Here is a 23669-nt window from a genome sequence, read left to right as displayed (position 1 = left end):
GATCACTAATGCTAAATTCTAAAAAATAAATTAAAAAAATATACTGATTAACTTGTCAACATGTAAAATGCCTGTCTGTGTGTTCTGGCTTATTCACAAGTTAGAGCCAAATTCTTCTGGTCCTATATTTTTTCTCTTTACCTATACATTAAGTTGTAGCTTAACTTAATACTATTCAAACTTAAGTTACAAAAGAGACTTGGGGTCTTTTCATTCTTAGAAAAAAAATCTACACTAATCACAAACTTCAAAAACATGCATAGTAAAAGTACAAGTGAAGTTTTTTTTTTTTTATGAGCAGAATATATTTATTGAGAGAAAGCTCCTGTCCAAGAGAGGGACAGGAAGGGGGCCCGAGCAGGTAGTTTCCCCCACAAGTGAAGTTTTAAAATACAAATGGAAGAATAAAAATGAATAGGTAAGAATCCATTCATCCTTGTCCTATTAAAACAAATCACTAGCCACCTATTAGGCCAGGTACTGCACTAAAAGTTAGAAAAATAGAAAAAGACTTAATATGTATGCACATATGATGAATAGTATGACAAAAAATTTTGAGGCAGCATAAAACAAAAATTCTGATTATCAGGCTATTGTTTTCCTCTCAAAGATATTTTATTTAGGTCATGAAGAATGGACATATTAGGTAGAAAAGAATAGACGTATCCATCGCTAGGATAAAGACATGGGAGGGAGGGAGGGAGGGAGAGAGAAGTATTGGTATGTCTGGCAAGTAAAGTCTGGGACAGGAAAAGGGCAAGAGAAACAGTTGCAGGCAGGCAGTCAAGAAATGTAGACCTGTCTCTTTCAGTATATGTGAGTTTATATTTTCAAATATTTATAGGATCAACATAAAGAATTGTATCAACAATTACCACGTAGCTAACATTTTCTGAGCATTTGCTACATAAGAGACAGGTTGCTTAGAGTGTCATATGGATGTCATTTAATCCTTATACCAATCCTGAGTTTGCTATTATCCTCTCTTCTGCAAATTAAGGACAGTCCATATTTCTTAGTATTATCTTCTCAAAAAATGATCTACAAAAGATAGTAAATACATAAAACTGTATAGTTTCTCAAGAAGACTATTATCTACTAACATGCAATGGCAGCAATATTGATGGGTTCCCCTGACTTTATAATGTCAGATCATAATGAAAGGCAACTGAATTAGTAGGACCGATCAATCACATTTCATTTAATTTTGGTTCTCACACCTTTACAATATGTTCTTTACACTTAAATAGAACTTCAGGTATAACAAACTATGTCTAACTGAAGAATGATCACTGACTTCTGGTGACTCGTCTGATATTTAAACAGAAACCTAATTCTGGCATTTGGGGCCGGGGAGATAGCTCAGTAGAATACGTGTCTGCTTGGCAAGTTCAAAGGCCTGAGTTTAATCCCCAGTTCTGAAAAAAAAAAAAAAAAGGAAAAGAAAAAGTCACTCTAAACAGGTTAGAAAAATCAAGCACTATTGGTTGTGGTAAGAAAGAATATTAAATTTACGTACAAAGTATATTTTAAAAGTGTCATTTCATTGTATAATATCCCTTATACTGTATATTTAACATTACATACATAATATTCAGTCAGACATACATACACATAAAGTCCTCGCACAGGGGTGGCAAATCTATGGCACGCATGTGGGCTGCTGGTATTATCACTAACAAGGATTTGGTATCACTGCCCAAGTTATAAATTACAAGAACTGTAACAGGTTGCATCCCTCTATGCAATCCTACCCTTTGATACTCTGATCTTCTGAGACCCCAATTTCCTATGCTTCTTTCCTGATCTTGGACAAGCATACAGGGGGATTGTGTTAGTTTTATGCAACTACTACACCATTTTATATAAAGGACCTAAGCATTGACAGATTTTTGGTATCCAGGGGGATGGGATTACAGAACAAATTCCACATAGATACTCTGGGATAACTTTGAAGTTACGTACAATCTTGTCCTTCGTTAATCTTAAGAACATGTAATAATCCTTCACAAAAATGGACACAATTCTGTTTTAATTCTATATACTGGGGGGGACAGTGACTTCATAGAGGCAAATTATATGAGTTTAGAAGTTTATGTAATAATTCACAAGTAGATACTTGTATTTTTGATGCTAAAATGTAACAATATTTTTTCATGTTAAATAAAAATATAACATGCATAAAAATTTTGTATAGTTTTGACAAATCCAGATTAAGCTTCGAGGAGAAAAGTCATACATTCTAAAACACACTGCTACACTTAATATGATTTGCAATAAGAACTGAAATAAAAGTATTTGGCTTTAAAAACCACCACAGGTACTATTTTAATGCTCATAAAAACTAAAAGTGTAAAATACATAATAAATTCTATTATACTTCTGGGATAGTTATTTTATGCCCAATAAAAGAATCCACTAGGATTCCACAGCATAAATTGTGCTATTTATACATAAGTACAGTTTAATTTTTATACAAGGAACATCTTCTGTAACTATGAATCTAATATTGTTCACTAAATGAGGACAATATTGATTGTCATATGCTGCCCAAATCGATCATCCTGGCAGCCAGAATTACAGTAATCTGTCAGTATTGATGACTGTCTTTAAGATCTGAAACCTCCTTCACTTGCCATCTCTTGTACTACTTGTACTTGGAAAACATTTCCATGCAACCTCTGATTTTCTCAGCTCAGTACTTTTTGTTTTTCTTCTATTTTAAGCTCACTCTGTTAGTCTGACCATGCAATCTGAATTGAACTGCAACACTGGAGAGGGAAACCTGGCAGACTCTGGATAAGCACTGGACTGGAGAGGCAGTGCAAGTTTGATTTTAGCCAGAATTTATTAGGTACCTGGAAAGAATGTTGGGCTTTTGTCCGTTGTATTAAGAACAATTACAAAACATTAATATTCATAGTATTAGCCACCATGATGCTATTTGCTTTTAATGTGATAATTTTTAATTATGCATTCATCATATTTTTAGCACATTTCATATCTATGTGAACATTTAGAACTTTGTGTATGAAGTGGTTTTACAAATTATTAGTAGAAAATGAACAAATAACATAAACACACATCAGCAGAAAATATTCAAGTGAGAGCTAAAACATGCCACTAACATTAAGGAAAATCCAAATTATCAATTCTATACTGCTTTATTTCCTTAAGTTACCAATTATAAAACATTTTATGATTAGTAATGTCTGGTACTATAAATAAGTATGACAATAGTGAGATTTGTTAGGGATACTTAGGCAACAAATATCTAAAAATATAAAACTTAGGGCCGGCCAAATAGCTCAGTGGATTAAAGTACCAGCAAGCAGGTACTGGCCCTGCACCCAGAACATGCTGAGACTGGGTGTGGTGGCGCAGGCCTGTAATCCCAGCTCTTTGGAGGTTGTAAACAGGCAGATCGCTATGAGTTCAATCTAGCAGTAAGACCCCGAACACCCTGTAGACCATTTCCTAAAATACAAAAAAACAAAAAACAAAAAATAACAACAACAAAAAAACCTTATCTTGGTCACTGATTAAATAATTCTGCCAGAAATTTACCAATTTTTTTTTCACTTTATATTTTTTAAAAAATTTATTTTAAAGACAGAATACTAATTAATAAGACACAGAAGCAGTACACATTTAGAAGAACAAGATGAGAGGTATTCAACCATGGTTTTTGTATTACACTTTGCTTTCTTCCATTTAGCTGCTCAGAATATCAATAATAGCATATAATTAGTCAACATGACAATTTTAAAAATCAACTGCCACTTTCAAAAAACTCATGGAAATGAGTACTACAATTATCTCAGCTATCCCAAATATACACTTGCATGATTTTAAACCCTTTTTTCCCTTTTGCTCATCTTTGTTTATTCTTTATATTCAGTTTCTTTCCATTTTACTGTATCTATTATCCCTTTCATATTCTATTTATTCTTTTAGGTTCTTACACTAGGGAGATAATACGATGTTTACACATGTGGGTCTGACATTTCACTTATGAGTACAGCCTCTAGTTGCATCCATTTACCTATAAAAGCCTCAAGTCCTCTCTCCCCAAGTCCTCTCTCCCTGGACAGAATGAAGAGCTGTCACAAAGAAATCAACTAATAACAAATGCTGGAGAGGCTGTGGGGGAAAGGAACCCTTCTCCACTGCTGGTGGGAATGTAGGCTGGTACAACCACTACGGAAATCAGCATGGAGATGTCTCACAAAACAAGGACTGGCAGTCTCATTCAATCCCTTATGGGTAATTTTCAGAAACAACCAAAATGCCCATCCCCTAAGGAATGGCTAAAAAAGATGTGGTATTTTTTATACAAATGCAGTATTATTCAGCTATAAAGAAAAACACAATGATACTTCTTAATAAATTAAGACAATTACTTTTTCTGATCCTAAAACATTTTGACTATCACTTTTGAATGTATAAGTGTTAAATACGACATTCTTGTATACATATCCTTTTTTTCATTTATCTATTTGGTACAGGGTCTCACTATGCAGGTCAGACTCGTAGTGATCTTCCTATTTTCAGCCTCCCCAGTGCTGGGATTACAGGCGTGCACCACCACACTGGAACTCAGCTCAACGCACCCTGGGGGCTGAGATGGCACAGCATACAGAACCAGGGATCGAAACGTATTTCTTTTTAAATGCAAGTTTATATGTAGAGTTTTTCAGAAGTCACGGGTATACACTCATGCTGAGGATTCTCAGAGAAACAGAATCAATAAGGTGTGTAGTCACCCTTCACATCCATGGGGGACTGGTTTCAAGACTGCTGAAGATACCAAAATTTGCAGATGCTCAAGTCCCTTATTTTAAATAACACAATATTTGTGTATAACAATATACATCCTCCTGAATATTTTATTTCAGTCACCTCTAAATTATTCAATATAAATGATACATAAATAGTTGCTATACTATATCACTTAAATAATGACAAGAAAAAAAATTCAAATATTTTCTATTGACAGATGGTTCAATTTTAGTACATGGATGCTGAGCTATGTATGTAGGGCTCTGTGAAACAGTATAAGAAAAGTTTCCTATACTGTTGTTTCTAAATTCAAGCTCCACTTCCAAAAAAGTTTGTTTGATCTGAATGTTTTCAATCTCATATGTTCCACAAGTAATTCTGCTGGTAGAAAACTTGCAGATGTGTAGTTTAAAGTATTCATTTTTACTATTTTCAGGAAAAATTACCTCCTTTTCATCCTAGAATGTTCTACAATACGGTACTACTAATTTCTCAGTATTAATTATTAAAGACATCAAGAAGTAGTCCTGAGAGTATATAATTCTTTATGCCTATTATAAAAAATTCTAATTTTTAAATGTTTTTTCATCATATTCTGTAGGGACTTAAAGTTCAATATCAATACTTGATGAAAAATACCTGTTCCATGTTATGCCTAAGATGTTTGATATTCAGACAGATAGTGAGGTTAAGCTTAACAGCCTAGGTTGTATGGTAATAACAATAAGCTTATCGGGCTGGTGAGATGGCTCAGTGGTCTAAAGCACCTACTTAGAACAAGCTTAGCAAAACACAGGGACCGCAGTTCAATCCCCCAGCACCACATGCCAGCCAGCCCCGCCCCCTGGTGGGCTGAGCTGGCCACACACACACACATAAATAAAATTAAAAAAACAAAAACAAACAAACAAAAAAAACCAATAAGCTTATCTTCTGAATGGTAAACAACCTAAGTTTGCAGACCAAAATTAGAGAAAAAGGAGGGCCACAAGGAAAGCCAACATTTTGGCCCTCGCCTTCCAAGGTCAATTAGGACTCAGGACATATGAGAACTTGTACTGTAACATCATGTAACTCGGTAGTGTCCCAAATTTTCTGATCAAGGAGATTATGGGGCCAAAGAGGAAAGTGATCGATGATGTAGAATGTTCCTGCGGAGAGTCATATGGAGAGAAAACATTCTGTCAGGCTTTCACAGAGAGCACATTGACCAAGCAATGGCCGTGACTCATCCACATGGCTGACACTGACAAAGAGGTATTCAACCATGGTTTTTGTATTACACTTTGCTTTCTTCCATTTAGCTGCTCAGAATATCAATAATAGCATATAATTGATAAATCATATCAGGATAAATCCTGAGGGGGATTTCACTGACCTTATCAGACCCAAAATCTACAACTCTTGTTGCATAGGTCCTGCTTTACCTTGGTCTTAACCATCCAGCAGAAAAGTATAAAAACAAAATATAAGAAGTAAAGCCATGCTGTTATGTTGAGCTGTAGGGGACTCAGGTCAACAATTTCTGACATTACCAGTCAAGTGGAAGACCCAACACTATTATCGGCTACTGAACTCTTTTAGAATATTTTGCTGAGTTAACACACCTATAATATTCAAGTAACAGAACTTAACAAAAAAAGGGGATACAGATAAATGTCCATCAAAGTGGTTAGGATAGATAGTTACATTCTCTTAATAAATAGAGGGATTTGTTCTAACGGTGTTTGTAAATAAGATACCATGTCTGCATCTTGTACAGCAATTAACCACTAGGGAGAATGTACGCAATGTGTTAATTATTGAAACTGTCCTACCAATTTGGTTTGAAACTGTCTCATTGTTATTTGTTTCTCAATAAAATTATGGAAAAAAAAGAATAAAAAATAGTGAAAAAAAAAAAAAAAGTACTCCTGAGGATCCAACCTAACCAATCAACATACTAAGCAACCAAACATGAAAACCGAAGTATGGATAGGTAATTAGGTGGTGTTGAGTGGAGTTGTTTTATATTGACTATAATCTTTCTAAGTAACAAGTATTGTACAAAATAATTCAACATACATTTATTAATCCAAGTTAGTAGTCTTATTTAATCTTCACAACTGTGAGATGAGTATTAGTAAATTTTTAGTTGAAGAAAGTGAGATTCAAAGATTCTGACATGGGCTGGAGGTATGGCTCAGTGATGCAGTCTAACAAATGCAAAGTGAAAGAGTAAAGGACCTATCTTTGGTGAAGCTAACAGTGTGGATAAAATTATTTTATGGGTAGTAAGCTATCTATTCCAGGTAAGAATCTATTTCGGAGATATACACGAGACAATTAGCTGAAATATATGCTATAAGAAACAGATTAAGGGTATAAGGCTTTAATAAAAGCATGACAATGAGATGAAAATTAGAATTAAAAGTTAGAAAAAGCAGACTGGGAAAGTAAGAATTTGTCACTAAATACTTCATTTTGCATAAAAGATAAATATAATATATCTAGGTAGTGGACATCAAATTCCAAAAAAGGCATTTGGTATGTAGACTTTAAAAATGCAAAACTATGATCAGGGGTTGATGAATCAATGTCATCTGTGTGAAGTGACTTTCAATATTTCAGGCCCCAAAAGTAATAGAAATGACTCTGATTTCTGTGTAAACTAAACAGGGTTCACAAAAACTCTGATGCGTCATTTTGAATAATTTCTCCTAAATACTTCCAAGCAATAAACAGACTACATAATTTTAAAAACAATTGGCAAAAATCCTACAAACTGCACAACGACAAGTGATTTAGAACATAAACTATTTTTTTCTAGGTCTGTACTACGTATTGAACTTTGTCACTGAAATTTCCTCCAATTGGTAGCTCTCTAATGTATTTCTGTATATATATATGTATAATTTTTTTTGGGGGGAGGGGTCTTGCTATTTGCTCAGGCTGGTCTTGAAATCTTGGGCTCCAGTAATTCTCCTGCCTCAACTTGTTTCGAATTATATTTTTAACAATGCAAGTCTCCTGAATTCTTGTAATTTCTCTAAAATGACAACTTCAGATCTTAGTTTTTAACTTAAAGTAGGTATCTTACAAATAAAAAATGCTGTATAAATGTCATTAAGCTGTAGTGTAACTTACAATGAATTTGTAATAAATCCTACTAAGCTTTATCAATTTAACATAATATGATCTATCTGTAACTACTTCACAGTGTCAGAATGTAGAGAAATTACGTAAGAGTGATCAAGCAAATTTCATCAGAGGAAAAAAATGTACATGGTAGATTATCAAGTTACAATATGAAATGCAACATGAAGTAAAACATTTTTAAAAGCCTTCTTTAAAAAGTTTTAACATTTGTAGGGCTGGCCAGATAGCTGAGCGGATTAAAGCGCTTGCCTAGGTAGACGCATGGACCACTGTTCGATCCCTGGTGTGCCAACCCCTAGGCACTCTGAGACAGCAACTGAGACTGGGAATGGTGGCGCATGCCTATAATCCCAGCTCTTGGGAGGCTGAAAACAGGAGAATCACTATGAGTCCCATCTGTGTAGTGAGACCCTGCAGATCCTGAAATAAAAAAAAAAAAAAAACCAAAACAAAAAACAAAAAAACCCCAAAAAACCAAAACAAAAAACCAAAACCATACACTTAACATTTGCAATTTATTATGTAAAAGAAAAAGAATGAAATGATTTTAACCATATAGCAAAAGAGTATGAAAAACACAAATTATAATTTTTTTTTTTTCCCCCAGAACCGGGGATTGAACTCAGGCCCTTGAGCTTGCCAGAGAAGTGCTTATTCCACTGAGCCATCTCCCTGGTCCCTATAATTGTTATTTCTGGAGTACTGGGAGTTGAACTCAGGACCTCACACTTGCCAGACAGGTGCTGTAGCACTGAGCTGAATCCCTGGCCACAGATTACTTTAGAAAGGAATACCAAAAAAAATTCAAAACTTTGTGGTTATTTTGTGCCATGCACAGTCTCAAGAGTTTTATGTTTGTATGAGTCAGTATTAGTTCTTATAATACCATGAGTTACATATGCCATTCACATTTTATAAGTAAGTAAATTGAGGCTCAGAGATCTTAAATAAAGTGCCCGAGGGCACACAGGCACAAAAGGCCAGCATTTGAATCTTCCTAGACTTCCAAGTCTTTGTTTACATGGTCTCTGTAAGGAAAGCTCTCCTTAACCTCGACAATCTATTGAACTCTCTTTTGTCAATATCTATCAAAATCGGTTTAGTCATCACATTGCGTCTCAAATTTTTCCTGATGGCAGCATCTCTTTTAGCTGAGTGAGAAGCCCTTGTTGGTACTCATGCTGCATAGTATCTTTTAAAATACACCACTGAAAACAGTGTTTCTACAACTGGATTGAGTTCTTTGCAAAGACAGGTTTGGTTACTTCAGTATTTCTGGAACAGCAGAGTCCTAGAAAATAATGGGACTGTGATTAATGAGCTAAAAGATCAGAAGTATGGAAAAGCAAACACATCACTCAAATATCAGAATTAAACAATCACTGAGAAGAAATTTCACTATCTATTAATAAACAGACATTCCAAGGTCTTAACACGTAAGAAATATTTACCTTGGGAAGTAGACATATATTGTAACAGAAACCATATAGTTTAAAAAAGGATACAAGTTTTGATACAATGGAATTAATGATTTCAGAGCACGGCTTGCATTTATAGCTGTTGCTCGAACCATAATGGGTAGAACCTTCCCATTCACAATAGCACCATCAAAAAGTGGACCAAAGAAGGGAACCTGATAGAAAAACAAGAACATAATTTTACATTCAAATAGCAGAAAACCTAAAAATAAGAGCAATCAAACCACTATACATGCAAAAGTGTTTTTGCTTCTTTAGTTCCTTTAGCAAAAATATTATTCAAATTTAATTACTTTCTAGGATGGGTCACTCAGAGTAGGACAATAAATAAATGCCAAAGGTTTACAGGATGCATTTAAAAGAATCATGTGCTTCATGTAATTAAGTAATTTTTATGTCCTGCCAATTTTCAAATTTTTGTACTTTGAACTGCAAACAAAAATCCAACAATAGATGTGATGTCTACTGTATCAAAAGTGTACCAATAAAATTAATTTTAAGAATCCAGTAATGGAAGTTTCTTTTTCTCGAATGAGAAAATGGGAAAGATACACATTCTTGTAAGTAGGAAGTTAGTTTTTCATTATTTTTGTGAAATACAAGTTTTACTACATAACCTAAAATATTCATTACCTTGTTTATTAGAAAAAAAAATCTATGTTTTGATATTTAAATGTCATTTTTATCAGGTGACTGACAATTTGAAGTTATTCAACTTAAGATGGTGATCTAAGTCAGGCCTAGTACACGCACCTCGTGTGTGAGGCCCCTAAACCCAATACCCAGTACACATAGAGAAAGGTTATTTGAGGATTGTTCGTATAAGGCAAGGAAATAAGCTGTGGGTTACCCAGCAAGTATTTTAGGCTTTATGGCCATATACTGTCTTTAGGTTTTTTTTTTTTTTTTTTTTTTTTTTTTTTTGCGGAACCAGGGATTGAACTCAGGCCCTTGTGCTTGCCAGGGAAGCACTTATTCCACTGAGCCATCTCCCTGGCTGTCTTTAGTTTTTGAAAAAAGAAAAATTTTTTAAAAATGTAAAAACATTCTTAGCTTGTGGACTACATATTGGGACAATTAGACAAATCCTAGAGAAAAAAATCCTACCCATTGACAAAATTCATACATTGACAATGTAACTGAATTTAAGGAATTCTGAAGATTCTGATTAACTGTCAAAAAGTAGGGCTTCCATTAAAAGAATTCAGCTAAATATTTTTAAAAGGAAGGAACACAGTAAAAGACAAGTCTTTTTATGAGCTGAGTATAAAGGTACTTTCATTCTGACATTACCCGGCCAGCTACTACTTGAGCAGTTATTTGCTATTTATTATTTTAGGTCTTTGAAACCAGGCTTAAGACAATCTACATAACTATTAGAATCTGTGTTGTATTTTCTACTATTTTTACAGCACAATTTGATGCTTAGTCCAATTTTTTTCTACAAGATGTAAAGAATTTGCACACTCATATAGAACTAAAAAACCTATTATTAAAATGGAAGCTAAGGGATTCTTACCTCTGGTTTTTTCATTATCTGGATACTAAACATGTGGTTTTTCATTGGATATATTACAATAAGAACATCACCAAATTCTGTAGGAATAATTCCTCTCCTGTAGTCTCTAGTATGCTCTGACCAAACAATGTGCACTTCGTCATTTCCTAAATGTCTCAACTGGAAAAATCGAGAAAATAATTTATAGTGATTTATTAAAGCTCTGTGAGTATAGTTACAGAGCCTGCGCCAACATACTACAAAAAGAAAAGATTTTTTAAGTTAAAGAATTTTAAAATTTCATTTGACTCTTTTCATAATGCATGTAACACCCTCAAAAGACATTAGGAAATATTGCAGAAGACCAGATAATTTCAACTGTCCACAGCCAATGAGAAACAGAGACCTCCATTAGAAGATTCACATACAGCCCAGTCTTTTAGCTAGCAACCGCACCAATTCTCCACAACCAAGCCTTTTTTAGAAGGTTATTCAAAACAGTGATTGAAGCCTGGTGTCTTGGTTGTTGCATGCCTATAATCCTAGTCCTTGGGAGGCTGAGGCAAGATGATCAATCACTGTGAATTTGAGGTCAACCTGGACTACACAGTGAGTTCAAGACCAGACTGGACTACACAGAGACCTTGTCTCAAAAAATGAAAAACAACACAACAAAAAACCAAAAGCAGCGATTAATTTGAGATTTTTTTTTTTTTTCCTGGATTGCTCTCTTTGAATGTTAAGGAGCAGTAAAGTGGCCTAAAGGAGGTAACAGGAAGAGAGGTAAAAGAAACAGGCAGTTCATGAATTGGATAGTCTCATACTATGTAAAAGAAAATCGATTGTTTGATTTAACACATCAATTTTCAAGTTTTCTTTGCCTATGGAAGTTAAAAATTCCTTCATATAGATGTTTTGATATTAGGCCCTTAAAATGTTATGTAGACATCTTTAATGCTTACAGAAGTGTTTCTGGCAACGTTGTAAGTAAAACTGTAAGAAAGAACCTAAAAGCTGGAATCCTAGTACTTTATTAAAAAAAATGAAGTTGATGCTCTATTGTTGAGTTTCCTTCTTGAGATTACTATATACTTTGTGTTATAAAATTATTATCAATTATTTATAATTGATAAATGAAATTTCAGAAGACAAATTATATACATATTAATTCTTCCATACAAAAAATACAAATTATATTGTGCCAATGAAAATTATAGTCTGTCAAAATAAATTATATAACATATTGATTCTGCTACTACGAACATTTGAGCCTGCCTTTTGTACACATAGGTTTTTCTATTACTATCACATAACTGGACACATTACAGATGGAAGAATTTGGAAGACAAAACTAGGACAAGTATCAATACTTATGATATGAGCTAACATGTAGGAAATTTCTATTTTTAAAATATGCAATTTATTTTAGATTAAAGGCACAGGGTAGGCAAATAACTTAAAAGTATGATTTAGACAAATAAAGAGGTTAAGTCAAATTAATGAAAAGCTCTCTTCTGTTATGCCTTAATTCTGGAATATTTAACTCCTTAAATCTGTGTAGGTTACAGCTGGAATGATAGAAATACAGGAATTGGACTTTTGTCATTTTTAAAAAGACCAAAAAAAAAATTACACAACTTAGAAAAGCCATGGCTCTCTAATTTCATTTTTTAATCAAAATACTTTAAAAATATCCTTCCTATACAGCCATCCCCATGTGTCAGCTTCCCTAATAGGTTTATGTTAACTGAATACAAAAGAAATGTGAAATAAATTTAACCAGGAGGGATGATCCAATCTAATTTTGATACATTAATGTCATATGCTGTACATGTTACAATAGCAGCCAGATCTAATACTAAGCTCCAGGCTATACTGAGATTTCCAAATGGCAGATTGTTCTAAGTGATATCAAGTATAATTGAAGTAATAAACGATAGTAAAAGCTGAGCACACTGTCAGGAAGAATTTAAGTATTTACTTTTTAAAATTAAATGAGTTAGGTTAGGAAAGACAAGACAACTGAAATAATGCAGGTCTCAATTTACAGAAAATTCCTTTTATTTATCTGCTACATTAACCCTTGAACTCTTGCCAAAACTATCTATAATTTCTAGTGCACACTTATCTAAAGAAACAAGAGAAAACAAAAACTGTACTTTCATCTTGTAACCAAAGCTTTTCTTCAAATATCTTCCACATAATATTGGAAGTCTGCTACAGAAGTTTAAAGGAAAAGGATATACATTTTTGCCAGTATATTACAATGAAGATTTTGGGCACAGAACCATGGATATAAGAAAGTAATTCTAAACATGCTCAAAGATTTTACAGGAAAAGCTTCATAAAAATACCTTATAATTTATTCAAGTGGCAAAAAAATTATTATAGGCTGTTCTAAAATTAATTATCATATGGCATGTTTTTCTATTTTTAAGATCTGTGTAATACAAATTGAGAAATTGTCAATCACTGCTTGTATCTTGAGAATTTTACAAAAACATACCAAAGGAATGAATTATTAACAATTAACAGTTGACAGGAATGTCAACTGTATATATATGCAACATAACTACCTCCTATACTATTTTATAGTATCTGTTTTATACTACTTGTTCTTGATATCTAATGGACTCACAAGATAATGTATCTATTCAGCAGTCTTTCCTATTTTCTGAAAATTCTCAAAAGAGGTTCTATCCAAATGTTTTTGGATCCAGACAGCAATACATTTAGGAAATACAGTATAAGACTTCTGTACATAAGATAGGTCTGTTAAAAAGACTGACAACCAAGTGACTTCCAAATTCATTTCAAATACTGCTAAAAGTCATTTTGGAATTGAAGGCATATAACAAACTGGTAATTATTAGTTTTTGAATATAAAGTAGCAAAATGAATAATATGTGAAATAGAAATTCTTAATATATGATAGAATAGATGAGATCTTTTAAGGTATAATTTTCCAGTCAATACAAGAACGCTTCACTGTAGTATTCCTGAGAAATATCCTGCCTCTACTCAAATACTTTTAATGTTAGGGAGTTTAACAATTAACAAGTCAGCCTATTTTACTTTTTAAGGAGCTGTAATCATTAGAATATTCTTTATGTTAAGACCAAAGCTGCCTTTCTGAAGCTAGTTCTTATGAATTAAGCCTGACCAAATAAATCCAATTTATACTCTTAAGTATTTTCAGGCATCTGAAGATTGGTTTAATGTGCCCAATTTTTTCGGGTTATGTGTTTTTAGTTCCTCTTCTCATAGTTCATAAACATATTCATTTTCCTGGATTCTTGCCTCAGTTTACTGATGTTTTTGTTGAACTGTAGAGTCTAAAATAAAATATATCAGAAATTGCTCTAAGACAGCAAACCCATACAGGCCATTTTTCTTTTTTTGTTCTGGTCATTACATTATTTTCTGCATCTTTATAGCATTGATCAAGTGGAACTGCAATCAATTCAAACCCCCGAATCTTTTTTCTTATTAAGTTCTTTTAGGCAGATACAATTGACTGCTAGAACTAAGAGTGGGTTTCACATGTATTCTTATTAAATTTTACCTTACAAAGTTCAGATTATCATTAAACTTGTCAAGGTCTATTATTAGCCCAATTCTGCTATTCAACATGCTGGCTTTATCTTTACCAGATTTAGTTTATCTTTAAATTTAAATTTTTCTATCTTCATTTAGGCTTTGAACAAAAATGTAAAAATGGGACAAGTCTACAAAACAACCTTCCAGCCAATGATTCCTCTTGGTTCAAAAAAGAAAAATGTTTATCTATTTTGTGCTATTTATTAAGTTGTTCTTATCCTACGTGCTTTGTGATAATTCATTTAATTTTCACAACAATACCACAAACAGTCTAATTAGTATTACCCTATTTTTATAGGTGAGGAACGCAAGCTTAAAAGGACGACGGTGCTTGCCAAAGGCCAAACAACCAGTAAGTGCCAGAATCAGGATTGAGATACAGGTCAGCTGGTTCTAGAAAACATACTTTAACCACCTCCATATAGCACTCCTTGTTAAATAATTAATTTATGTGTTTTGAATATTATCATACAATCAGTTGGGAACATACTTACTAAACTATTAAGGCCACATTTCTTCAACTTGTCCACACAAATAATTTAGTTAAATGCTTTATATAGTCTATGGCTGTCCCTGATCTAGTAATCCTATTAAAAGAAATTAAATTACTTTCATGTGATTTGTTATGGTGAACTAACTTATGTTGGCTCCTTAGTGATCACTACTTCATTATCTAAGTGCTCACCAACCATCTGTTTAATAATGCTGTTTTACCAGGCCCTGACATGGGGCTTGTGAATGTAGGTAATTTCTACAGTTTGTGGTTTGCTCTATGTCCTTCTGTGAAAATCAAACGTTTGTCAGCACAACAGACTACATGCTAATGCGTTTTCTTCTCCCACCCCAAGATTTATATACTGAAATCCTAATCCCCAATATGATAGTATTAGGAAGTGGGGTACTTTGAGAAGTGATTAGATGCATGAGGGCTCTTTTATAAGGGATTAATGCCTTTATGAGAGAACCCAGAAAGCTTGTTTGGCACCTGTGCCACGAGCTTATAAGACAGTCCTCTGTGAACAAGGAAGTGGTTCCTCCCAGACACTTCACCTGCCAGTGCCTTTACCTTGTCAGCCTCTACAACTGTGATAACCAAATTCCCGTTGTTTATATACCATCTAGTCTATGGTACTTTTTGTTATTGTAACTTTCTTATGGCAGAGTTCTCTTTCTCCATGATTATTAACAGCCCAGAGTCAAGTCTAGATCTCCTTAGTGCCATAAAATATTCACCTGAGGCTAGAGACTAGAATTGATGTAATTATGTTATCTCTACTGTAAAACCAGTTGACCCAGAAGTTTCTTCCACTTTTGTTATAGAACCCAATCAACTAATTATAATCACTCAAGATCAAAATGAGTTCTTTCATTTTACTGGTTTCCTCCCTACTACCAAGTGCTTCATTTAAAAAATGTATTATACTCCTCTTTTATACTTTCCTAATAGTTGTTCTATACACCTGAATTAATGAGTCTTAAAGGTTTTCTCTCTTCCATCCTTCTCTCCTTCCTTACAATTAATTCTTTTTCATTTACTAACAAATATTATCCTAGAGCAGTGGTGGTGAGCCACATGTGCCACAGCAGGCTGTTATTGAAAGTTTTTTGGTGGAACTAGGAATTGAATTCAGACCCTCGCGCTTGCCAGGGAAGCGCTTATTCCACTGAGCCATCTCCCTGGCCCTCACTGAAAGTTTTAAAAGGTTCACCATCACTGCCCTAGAGCTTAATGAATGCACTGTCCTAGTTTCTGCAAATGCACTGATAGGGAAAAAATAGACATGCTCTCTGTTTTCAAAGCTTTGGGTCCAGTAGAGACAGAGTAAATTCACCAAGCAACAAGTAACAGAATTAAAAATACAGACAATGTTTAAATGTGCTTTTCTGTAGAGGTACCAAAGAACACTGATCTATAATGGCACTTGAACTAAATGCTGAAGAGCACAGAGAAAGTTAATTAGGTTAGGCAGTTACTTCATTTATTTGTTTTTATTATTTTTGAGTGTCAAGAATTGAACTCAGGACCTCATGCTTGCCAGGCAGGTACTGCACCATTGAGCTAAATCCCTGGCCTGTAGGCAGCTACTTTAAGACAACTTTTATACGTGTAGAAGCAGGAACAATATTCTCAGGGACTCAAGCCCCCACTATTTCACCCACCTTCCAGATACTCATACTTAGTGAAACATACACTATCATTTATCCCTCACTTGTGTAAAATAACATTTTTATATAGTCACACATTTTTTATACTCGTTTGCTATCTTTATCAATTTTTAACGATTAAGAAAAGCTTCTTGACAGCCACAGGCATAGCACCTAGTACCATCTTAGCAGTGTTACCATTAAATGCTACTGGGTACTGAAAAGACAGTGTAACAATACATGGCAATTTTTTTTCTGTTGTTGCACAGCACACAGTGTAAAAACAAAATTATCTGTAATTATGGCATTTGTTTAAGAATTCCATGTTTATAGTAATAAAGATGTCTATAGATACTTTCGATTTGAAACATTTATTATAATCCTGGCTAAGTGTGGGGGGTATAGCAATAACCAAATCTATGTCCTTTACGTCACAACCTTGATATTTCTAGTAGGAAGAGTCAGTAAACATACACAAAAATAAACAAATACAATAACTTTGATTGGTGATAACTGCAAGAAAGAAAAAATATAGGGTTTTCTAACTGTGTCCCAGAATAGAAGGGGGCTTAACTAGAATGTTCAGCAAAGGTCTTTCTAAAAAACATGTAAATTTGATAACAAAACAATGAAAGTGAGGAATCTTGGAGACAAAAACATTTCACATGGAAGGTCAGTAAGTGTATCTATAGCCACTGACAGGTGAATGAACTTGCTATGATGGAAGGCTGGAATGAAAGCCAACGAGCCAGACTGCGGTAAATGAGTAAGAAGGTGACAAGAGGCAAGATCAAAGCAGCGAGTAGGAAAGTGGCCAAATAATGGAGGTCACTAAAGGTCTTAGTGAGAAAAGTTTTATTCTCCATGCATGAGAAGCTACTGCTATCCTATTCAAATTATACCATTCAGTGTGGTAGGACACATTTAAACCCAATCAATCACATTTCCTAGTTTTTCTTTGTCATCAGAAACACATTTGTAAAAATTGGGTTATGGTCAGAATCTAAGATAGAAAAATGAAATGAAATTGTTTTATTTGGGAATGAAACCATGAGTGTAATTTGATATAATTTTTATATTACAATATTAGCCTCATTTTTTACTAAGATAATAAAAAGGTTTCTGTAATTTTTTAAACTTTTGTTGTTATATACACACAGTTCTCTTTGGGATGTATCTTTAAATTTTATTTTTCTGTAACATTTAAAAACAAAGTTGGACAGAACAGGTCTACATGGCTCATTTATTTATTAAACCACCACGACCAAATTTCAAGACAGAAAATGAAACGTTGTCCATTACACTAATAGTATTGCAGAGGAAAGCGACTTAAATAAAGTGCTTCTTTCTCCTCTTTTGGGGGGTGCAGAAAATGAAAGACAGACTAGAGAGTCCAACTAAGTATGTTGCAATTATCTCAACTTGATCTTCATCAAACTTCTAAAAGGATGATTCAGCTACCCTGGAAGCAGAGTATCAGCAAGTGGCTAGAACAAGGAGACAGAGGAAATGAGAGAGGCTCCTGTGAACACTTTATACCAATGCTTGCGGCACTTTTGATTTTTAGGGGTGAATACGCTCAGTTAAGTGGAAATTATTTTTAACCATTTTCCATCAATCTCCCTCGGGTAGAGATAATTTATAGAACAGATGGCTTGGACTGGGGTTATATCGGGATTTTTGATATGGTAGATATTTCTAAGACAGAGTACTAGATTGAATGGTTAATTTGTTCAAAAAATACAGTCTATGTCGTAAACATTCTGCTGCTACTAAAAGCCATCTCTCCACAAGAAATAAAAATGTTATACCTAAATAAGTCTAAAGATATTTACTTAAGAAAATAAAATATGTAAATAATAATTTACAAAAATACCACATAATATTCTAAGTAAAAAGTCAGAACTAAAATTAGTTTCTATAAAATGGATATAAATGATTTTCTCCTACCAAGTTTAAAACAAAAAACCAGGGTCATAAATAATTCTACCTTGCCAGAGGCATGGCTATTTCTTTATACTGACTGTCGACTATCTAATTTAATTAGAGGTATTAAACTCCATGCTGAGGTCAACAAGCCTTACTTCCTCCAATATTACACTTCAACTAGTGCTCATTAATGTGTCTACTGAATGGATTAACACACCTGAAGATATATGTACAAAGGAAAAGGGGGACAACTTAATGATATCCAATTGTTCATTTGTAATAGGATACATGTTCTAGGCTTCAACTTATTACTACTAATGTGGAATTTATTAAATTCAGGAGAAAAAATACCAATACAGAAAGTAATTTTTTATTAAGAAGAACTGGTATAAGACAATTGGAATCTATGATTAAGTTTAAACATTTAACTTATTAAAGAGAAAGTGTAGCTGTTGTAAAATAAAAGCTCATTCTTGAAAAAATCTTACTAGGTCTCTGAAAAATAGATTAAGAACAAAAGTCAGAGAACAGGGAAAATTAGTATACAGAAAAATCAGTGTCTATACATTTTTGATTCTATGAAAAGATTTAGACTATATACTCGGACTTTAGAACAAATTCTTTAAATTGCTTTATTAAGTAAAAAAGTTATTTAGCTTGGGTAATTTTCTTCAGTAATGAACAGTTTGTTAGTTTAACAACTAGAATAAAAGACATGTTTACACTATTGTTTTAAAAATTAAAATATGCTTATATTTTTAACCATTTAACCAGTCCAATTATTTAAATACAGAATGACCAAAATGTGGATTTTTTGTTAATTTTTATAATACAACAGCGAATATAAAAATGGCAATTGTACCAGATTTGTTCAATATAAGAACAAAGTGGTTGAAATGATACTCGCCCGAGTGATGCTCAAAACTGTACAAAAGTGCTGCCCAAGGGAAACACGGGGTAACTGTTAAAGTGGTTAAAAGTTAGAAGGCTTCTGGCTTCTTTAAACACATGAAATATTGTAACACACACCTACCTGAGTTTTCTTTACTAAATACCTGGAAAATATACTAGTATTTTTTTCCCCCTTGAAAATTTAAGACTTTAACTTAACATAAAAAATTGGAAAGATATCCTGAGTTCATGAATTGGAGACATGATATTAGTACTGCCTAAACTACCTAAGATTCGATGTAATTCCCATCAAAATTTGAGCAATGATTTTTGTAGAAACAGAAAAGTTATCCTAATTTTTTTTACACAGAATTTCAAGAGACCTTGAAAGAAGATCAAATGATCTCAATAAAGAATTAAGCTGGAAGACTCATACTTTCAGATTTCAAAGTATATGGCAATGCTATAGTAGCCAGACAGTGTGGGGACTGACCTAAGGACAGACATTTGGACCAATGCAATAGAACAGAAAGGATTTTCAACAAATTTTAATGGGAAAATTAAGTATCGATGTGCAATGAAATAAACTTTGATAATATTTACCTCACATTATCTACAAAACTTAATTCAAAATGGATTCTAGATCTAAATGTTAAGAGCTAAAAATTATAAAATTCTTAGAAAAAGTATGAAAATTCTTTGTGAGATTTGGCAATGATTTACTGAACAGACACCAAAAACAGAGGCAACAAAAGAAAAATTAAATTGGAGTCTATGAACATTAGGATTGCAGTGAATCAAAGGATATTTTCAATTGAGTAGAAAGACAACCCACAAAATAGGAGAAAATATTGGTTAATAAAAAATACATATAAACACAATAATCAAAACAGTGGTAGAAAAATAGAAACAGACCGGTGTAACTGACAAGAATGTCCAGGAATAAATACAAACATGTATGGCTGACTCATTTTCATGCAAGTTAGGATAAAAACAATCTAAGCAGATTCATAAGGCTCTTGCAGCCTATCCTACATGAGAAGTAAATCATGAAAAGAAAAAGGAATCTCAGTCCTTAAAGAAATTACAAATAGTGGCCAAGCAATGGCCGTGACTCATCCACATGGCTGCACTGACAAAGGTTCTACAATCTGAGGTACAGGAACTCAGGATAAATCCTGAGGGCATTTCACTGACCTTCTCAGACCAAAAAGCTACAAGTCTTGTTGCACAGGTCCTGCTTTACCTTGGTCTTAACCATCCAGTAGAAAAGTATGAAGACGAAATATAGGAAGTAAAGCCATGTTGTTATGTTGAGCTGTGGGGGACTCAGGTCAATAATTTCTGACATTGCCAGTTAAACAGAAGACCCAATGCTACTATGGGCTACTGGACTTTTTTAGAATATTTTGCTGAGTTTACACACCTATAATATTCAATAACGGAACTTAGAAAAAATGGGGTATACCAACGAATGCCCATTTTGTATCTGTGTATTCAAAGTGGTTAGGATAGATATATAGTTGCGTTCTCTTAATGAATAGAATGATTTGTTCTAATGGTGTTTGTAAATAGGATCAGAAGTCCGCATCTTGTACAGCAATTAACCACTAAGAAGAATACATGCAGTGTATTATTTGTTGAAATTGTACTTCCAATTTGATTTGAAACTGTCTCATTGCTATCTGTTTATCAATAAAACTTTGAAAAAAAAAAAAGAAATTGCAAATAGAACTGCTATATGATAGTGTAATCCCTTTTCTGGGTATATCATTAAAAGAAGTAAAATCAATACCTCATGTCATTGCCAAAGATGTGCCCACTGCAGTGCTATTCACAAAATCCAAGATTGGGAACAACCTTAGTGCCCCTCCATGAGTAACAGATAAGAAAATGAGGTGTGTGTGTATGTGTATAAAATGGAGTATTACTCTGCCTTAAAAGGAAATTCTGCCATTTCCACAACATGGATCAGTATTAAAGATATTATGCTAAATAAAAAAGCCAGGTATCCCATACAACATTGTATGATTTCATTTATATGTGGAACACAAATATTTATACATAAAGAGTAAGACAATGGCTAGAGTGGGTGGGAGGAGGGAATGGGGAGATATAATAGATAAAATGATACAAAATAGGAGATGTGTGGGATAAACAATTCTGAATACCTAGTAACGAGAGAACTGTAGTTCAATAAAAATTGTACAGTATGAACATTTTAAAAAATAAGTAGATTTTAGCTACTTTTTTGTTGCAAATAAGGTAATTATGTGAGACAACTGATACTAATTTTTTCCACTATCACAGCCATTCTTCTATGTGTCCTGTAACATCATGTTGTAATCTTCAAATATATACTATACAATTTATAGGAAAAATTAAAAATGACTATAATCTTCAATCATATAATTGGTTTTTAAGGAAAATATAGAATCTTTTTTTTTTAAAAGTTTTTTTAAGGGCTGGTGAGATGGCTCAGTGGTCTAAAGCACCTACTTACAACAAGCTTAGCAAAGCACAGGGACCCCGGTTCAATCCCCAAGTACCACATGCCAGCCAGCCCTGCCCCCTGGTGGGCTGAGCTGGCCACACACACACACACACACACACACACACAAATAAATAAATATAATTTAAAAAAAAAAAGTTTTTTTTGAGATGGCATCTTGCTACATAGTCCAGGCTGGTCTTGAACTCATGGGAATCCTCCTACCTAGCCTCTTGACTGCTGGGATTATAGATGTGAAACATCATTCCTCGCTAAAAATTCTGTTTTTAAAAACAATACTAAGTTAAAGAAAAAAAGTATTATAGCCAAAAATAGTGTTTGGTCTAATGAACTTAAGTATTTTGTTTTATTAATTTTCTTAATTACTAGGATTTTAACTCTAGAGCACTCTTTTTCTGTACTTACTTTTTTGGTCAAAGAATCGTCAGAATCAGAAGGCATTCTTGTTGACACATGAAATATTACTTCTACTGTAGAGGTAGCAAAATACGGAGTGGTCAATCCAGTGCTTTTGTTTTTTTGTAATCCTCCCATAAAACCACAATGATTTGTAAGATTTACCTAAAAGCAAAGAGCAGCCATATAAAAATAACTGGATACAACAAAAACAATTATTGAGAAAGACTTAAAGTTTTTATTTTACACAAATAGTTGCACAAATAACTATTTGCCCATGATCAACAGATACTACATCTAGAATTCCAGTCATCCCTATTTACGCATGCCACATCCATGGACTCAACAAATTATTGACTGAAGATACTCAGGAAAAAATGCCCTGGCACTGAACATGTATAGATTTTATTCTCCTGTCATTATTTGCTAAACAATACAACAAACACTTATTTCATGAAGTATAACAAATGATCTAGACATGATGTACAGTGTATAGTTGGAGGTCTATTTCACTTTGTATAAGGGACTTGAACATACACAGATTTTGGAATAAAAAGGGGGCCTAGATCCAGTCACATAAGCATTAAAAAAAAAGAATCTGAAGATCCTTAATTATAAGGGATTAATTAGAAAAGAAATTAACTGCTGTGCACTGTGCATCTTTTGTTAGGTACCTAGGTGTTAATGATAAATTATAAAGACTGCTTAGGGCACACCAAGGTCAGAGAGTAAAAATCAAATCTGCAAATGCTTTGGGCAAAAGTTAAAATAGCAATGTCACTCTGACAAAATGATGAGCTAAGTATGTCATATTTACTCATAAAACTGGCTTTCTAGTTTGTCAGCACCTAAAACAGCTCAAACTAATATTATAAAAATGAATTTTAGACTTCAATTACATTTTAAAAAGTATGAGTTAATCTAGTCTTAAAATGCCACAATACACATTAATGCAAAGGTCACTGCATTTGCTGCTATTGCTAGGCTGGTGCAATGCACAGAAGCCAGGAGATTGTTCACCAGAGAGAACAAGAGGTACGCAGGAATGAGCAAAGACAAAAGCCACTCCTTGTTCCACTGAACATAAAAATATGACCTGGGTCTAGTGACTCATGCCAGCATTCTGGAAGGCTGAGACAGGAGCATTCAGCCCAGCCTGAGCAATTTAAGTGACTTACCAAAACCCTATTTCAAAACAAAACAGGTTGAAATGTAGTTTTAATGTGAAAGCCCTGTGCCCTGTGTTCAATCCTCAGTACCAGGAAAGAAAAATTCTGAATATTTGATAAAATGATTAATT

At 33.6% G+C, this 23669-nt stretch overlaps 1 protein-coding gene across 9 annotated transcripts in view; it reads right to left on the bottom strand.

Annotated features, from left to right (window-relative positions):
- The window catches only part of Ralgapa1 (Ral GTPase activating protein catalytic alpha subunit 1), a 263481-nt gene that overhangs the window by 25351 nt on the left and 214461 nt on the right, over positions 1–23669 (bottom strand). For 8 of the 9 annotated variants that reach the window (XM_023721854.1, XM_023721851.1, XM_023721853.1 and 5 more), the window contains 3 exons: positions 22379–22534; positions 10918–11076; positions 9426–9553 (listed from right to left, as the gene is read on the bottom strand). In XM_023721854.1, coding sequence (XP_023577622.1) covers positions 9426–9553; positions 10918–11076; positions 22379–22534 — 443 coding nt within the window. Of the gene's footprint in view, positions 1–9425; positions 9554–10917; positions 11077–22374; positions 22535–23669 lie in introns of those variants that run through there. The other variant, XM_023721857.1, reaches the window with a different exon arrangement.

This window comes from Octodon degus, unplaced genomic scaffold (genome assembly GCF_000260255.1).
Source record: "Octodon degus isolate 3935 unplaced genomic scaffold, OctDeg1.0 scaffold00086, whole genome shotgun sequence".
NCBI lineage: Eukaryota > Metazoa > Chordata > Mammalia > Rodentia > Octodontidae > Octodon > Octodon degus.
This window is presented reverse-complemented; position numbering and strand designations above follow the sequence as displayed.